General features: G+C 33.1%; 1 protein-coding gene across 1 annotated transcript in view; it reads left to right on the forward strand.

The window, feature by feature from the left end:
- IQCB1 (IQ motif containing B1) overlaps window positions 1-3421 on the forward strand; it is a 78268-nt gene that overhangs the window by 31327 nt on the left and 43520 nt on the right. Inside the window, 2 exon segments of the mRNA XM_017891065.1 lie at window positions 1292-1377; window positions 2844-2943. Coding sequence (XP_017746554.1) covers window positions 1292-1377; window positions 2844-2943 — 186 coding nt within the window.

The raw sequence follows: 3421 nt of genomic DNA on the forward strand, positions 1-3421 counted from the left end.
CTCACTGCAAGCTCCGCCTCCCGGGTTTACGCCATTCTCCTGCCTCAGCCTCCCGAGTAGCTGGGACTACAGGCGCTCGCCACCACGCCCAGCTAGTTTTTTTGTATTTTTTAGTAGAGATGGGGTTTCACTGTGTTAGCCAGGATGGTCTCGATTTCCTGACCTCGTGATCCGCCCGTCTCGGCCTCCCAAAGTGCTGGGATTACAGGCTTGAGCCACCGCGCCCGGCTGATGTATCTTTAAGTAACACTCTGGCAAAGGTAGTTTCCTGAACTAAAAGGATAAAAGGATTCTTGCTCTAATGTGACGTTTCTTATGGGTTTTTTTTTTTCCATTGTTATATTCAAGTCAGCACGAGTCAGTTTACTAAATACCTATGTAGCTCTGTGCTAGAATATTAGGAAGAAAATACTTTCATTATTATAAAGAATAGTCATGGCAATCATAATATTTTTGCTGATCTCATCATTACTTTTGTACTATAGTACAAACGTTCAGGACACGGGTAAGATTAGTGACCTTTATCCAACGTTCCACCAAAGTTACATGGCCAATAAATGACAAAATTGTAAATGGAATCTATGCTTCTTATTTCTCCTTATGGCACTCTAATTTATAATAATTTATCACCCTACTTTCCAGAAAGGAAGAGCGAGAAAAAAAATTGTCATTTATTTTTTGACTAAATGTTGATTGAACATTTACTGTGTCATAACTGTCCTAGAAACTGAGTTTGTATGGGGAGCTAAATAACATGATCTCTGCCCTCCTAAACTTATGAGTAGAAACTGGAACTGAAATACACTATTAATAATGTCTCTCATGCTGACATCTACATTTGCATATTGCAGTTGTTTTCATCCAAGTTGTATAACCAAATCACCCACCTAACTTTGTGCAAGTACAGATATCCAGACTGCCTTTGGAGATTCAAATTCAGTATATTTGAACTAAAGCTTGTGCATAGATGTGTTTAAAAAGCTCAACAGGTGATTCTGATGCATAGCAAGTATTAAGAAATCCTAGTGTATCAACTTGTAGCCCTTACACTACTTATATTGTTTTATTTTATCTGGATAACAACCATTTCTAGTAGATACTACTATCCTGTAACCACAAGTTTTTACAAATTAAGAGACTAACGTCAGCAAAATCATGTCTCTCATAAATGGCTAAGTTAGATCCAGAAACTGTATACTCTAACTCCCCAGAGAGAAGTCTCCTTAAAAAAAACAAAAACAAAAACCTATGGAAAAGTAAACTGGGCTTATCTTTTATGTTAAGGCTGAAGAAAAGATGAATTACTACACTTTTTCCAAATTGTGACTGATTCTCTCTTCTGGCTTTTGGGAGGCCATGTTGAACTTATTCAGAATGGTAAGACAAAAGATTTTAATATAACTAATAGCTATTGTAGAATCAACTGCTAACAGTTTGATCTTTTTTTTCAAAAACAAATGACATATTAACTGTGCAGATAACCTCACTGAAATGAAACCATGTTGAAATAAGCTCACAATTTAAAAACATGGATATTCCAGTTTTACATAGCCAACATCAATAATGTGAATATTAAATTAAGGAGAATACTGTTGAAATAAAACTTTAGCTTTTTCTGTTTAGCAAATCTAAGATGAAGACAAATGATAATTTGAACAGTTTATTCCTGAAAATAACTTTTAAGTTTAAAAGATTGCAGTCAGTGTTTTAGATGTATCGTGAGAGAAATCCCTATGTTCAGGGTGGATATGATTTAACTCATATAGTCTAACTATCCAAGTAAGAGTAAACTTTTATTTAATGACCTTTTAGTGAACTTGGAAGTTATAGGATATTTCTGTTTACATTGAGAGATTTAAACCTGTATGAGTTTTATGTTTTCTTAAGACTGAAAAGATAATTCTTAGTTACATTCATGGCACTCTTCCTATAAAAATTTCATCTAATATAAATGTAACACTCTAAGAATATTTTTTTAAGTAATACTTGAACTGAAATTTTACTTTTAGCTTTTCTCCTCAGAATCATTGCATGCACATAAGTTGAAGAGTCAAATAGTTCTATAAAGATCATTAAAACATACACACAATCCCTGGCCCTCATGCCCATTCCATTTCCCATTTTCCAAAGGCAACTACTTTCAGTTAGTATAACTAATACCTTGGTAGTTATGCTCAGTTATTGAGCATGGAATGGAATGGAAACTGACATTTGTTAGAAACGTTCCCTGTTCTAGGATATTTTACATTAGCTCATGTGAGAGCTATTTCTAGTTTTACAGAGGAAGAAATAGTTTCTAAGAGGTTAAGCAACTCATATAAGTATCCAGTGCTAAATCGTTATAACTAATGCTGCTCAGAGCTTAAAGATTACAAATCAATAAAAGGAAATTTTTGTAGTTAATGTATTCATTATTATATAAAACACTATGTTACAAAATTAATTTTTTTAAGGATGTGAGCAACCAATTATAGTCATCTGTGCCATTTCCATTTCCTTATATTCTGTCTTTGCAGGAAATTTGTTTTTATTCACTGAAATTCATTGATAGAAGAAAAGATTCAGATTTAGGATATGTTATTTTCTATTTAAAGAGAGATAACAATAGATTCTTAGCTTAGTATTTATGCCTATTGTCTGACTATATTCATAAAAATGAAATGACTTATTTATGGCTATGTAAAATTGCCATGAGTTTTACATCTTAAAATCTTTATTGTAGAGTCTACAAAGTCAGAAAGTTTAGCAGAAATGGTCATGCTTTGATTTGGTTTGAAAAGAACAAAATCTTTCTTTGTTATCATAAAATATTTGCTTTAATCTTTTTTTTTCTTTTCCTTTAGTACTACAAAGTGATCATTTCTTACATTTACTGCAAGCTGACAATGTCCAAATAGGATCTGCAGTCATGATGATGCTACAGAATATACTACAGATCAACAGGTGACTTGGTTTTCACAAAATGTTACTTTTTTTTTAATCAGAAGCATTACCAATTTTATTCCAATTTTGCTAAAATTGACTGCATATGACTTGTGTATAACGTATATACAAGTTCATAGTACATATACTTGTATATAATGTATATATAATGTATATACAAGTATAGAGTACATATACTTGTATATAATGCTGAAGCTCCATCACCATTGTCCTTCAGAAAAAAATATAAAATACTACAAAAGACTAGAAATGTATTATTAAATTGATACCTTATGCCAGAGCTTAAGATTTTAGCTCAAATCTCAGGCTTAAAGAAGAGAATTGGTGTGATATCTGAAGAAAAATATTGAGATCACAACAAAAAATGTTTAATCACATTTGTTTAATAACTTCGGCCGGGCGCGGTGGCTCAAGCCTCTAATCCCAGCACTTTGGAAGGCCGAGACGGGCGGATCACGAGGTCAGGAGATCGAGACCA

Source organism: Rhinopithecus bieti, unplaced genomic scaffold (genome assembly GCF_001698545.2).
Source record: "Rhinopithecus bieti isolate Rb0 unplaced genomic scaffold, ASM169854v2 scaffold_759, whole genome shotgun sequence".
In the NCBI taxonomy this organism is placed as follows: Eukaryota; Metazoa; Chordata; class Mammalia; order Primates; family Cercopithecidae; genus Rhinopithecus; species Rhinopithecus bieti.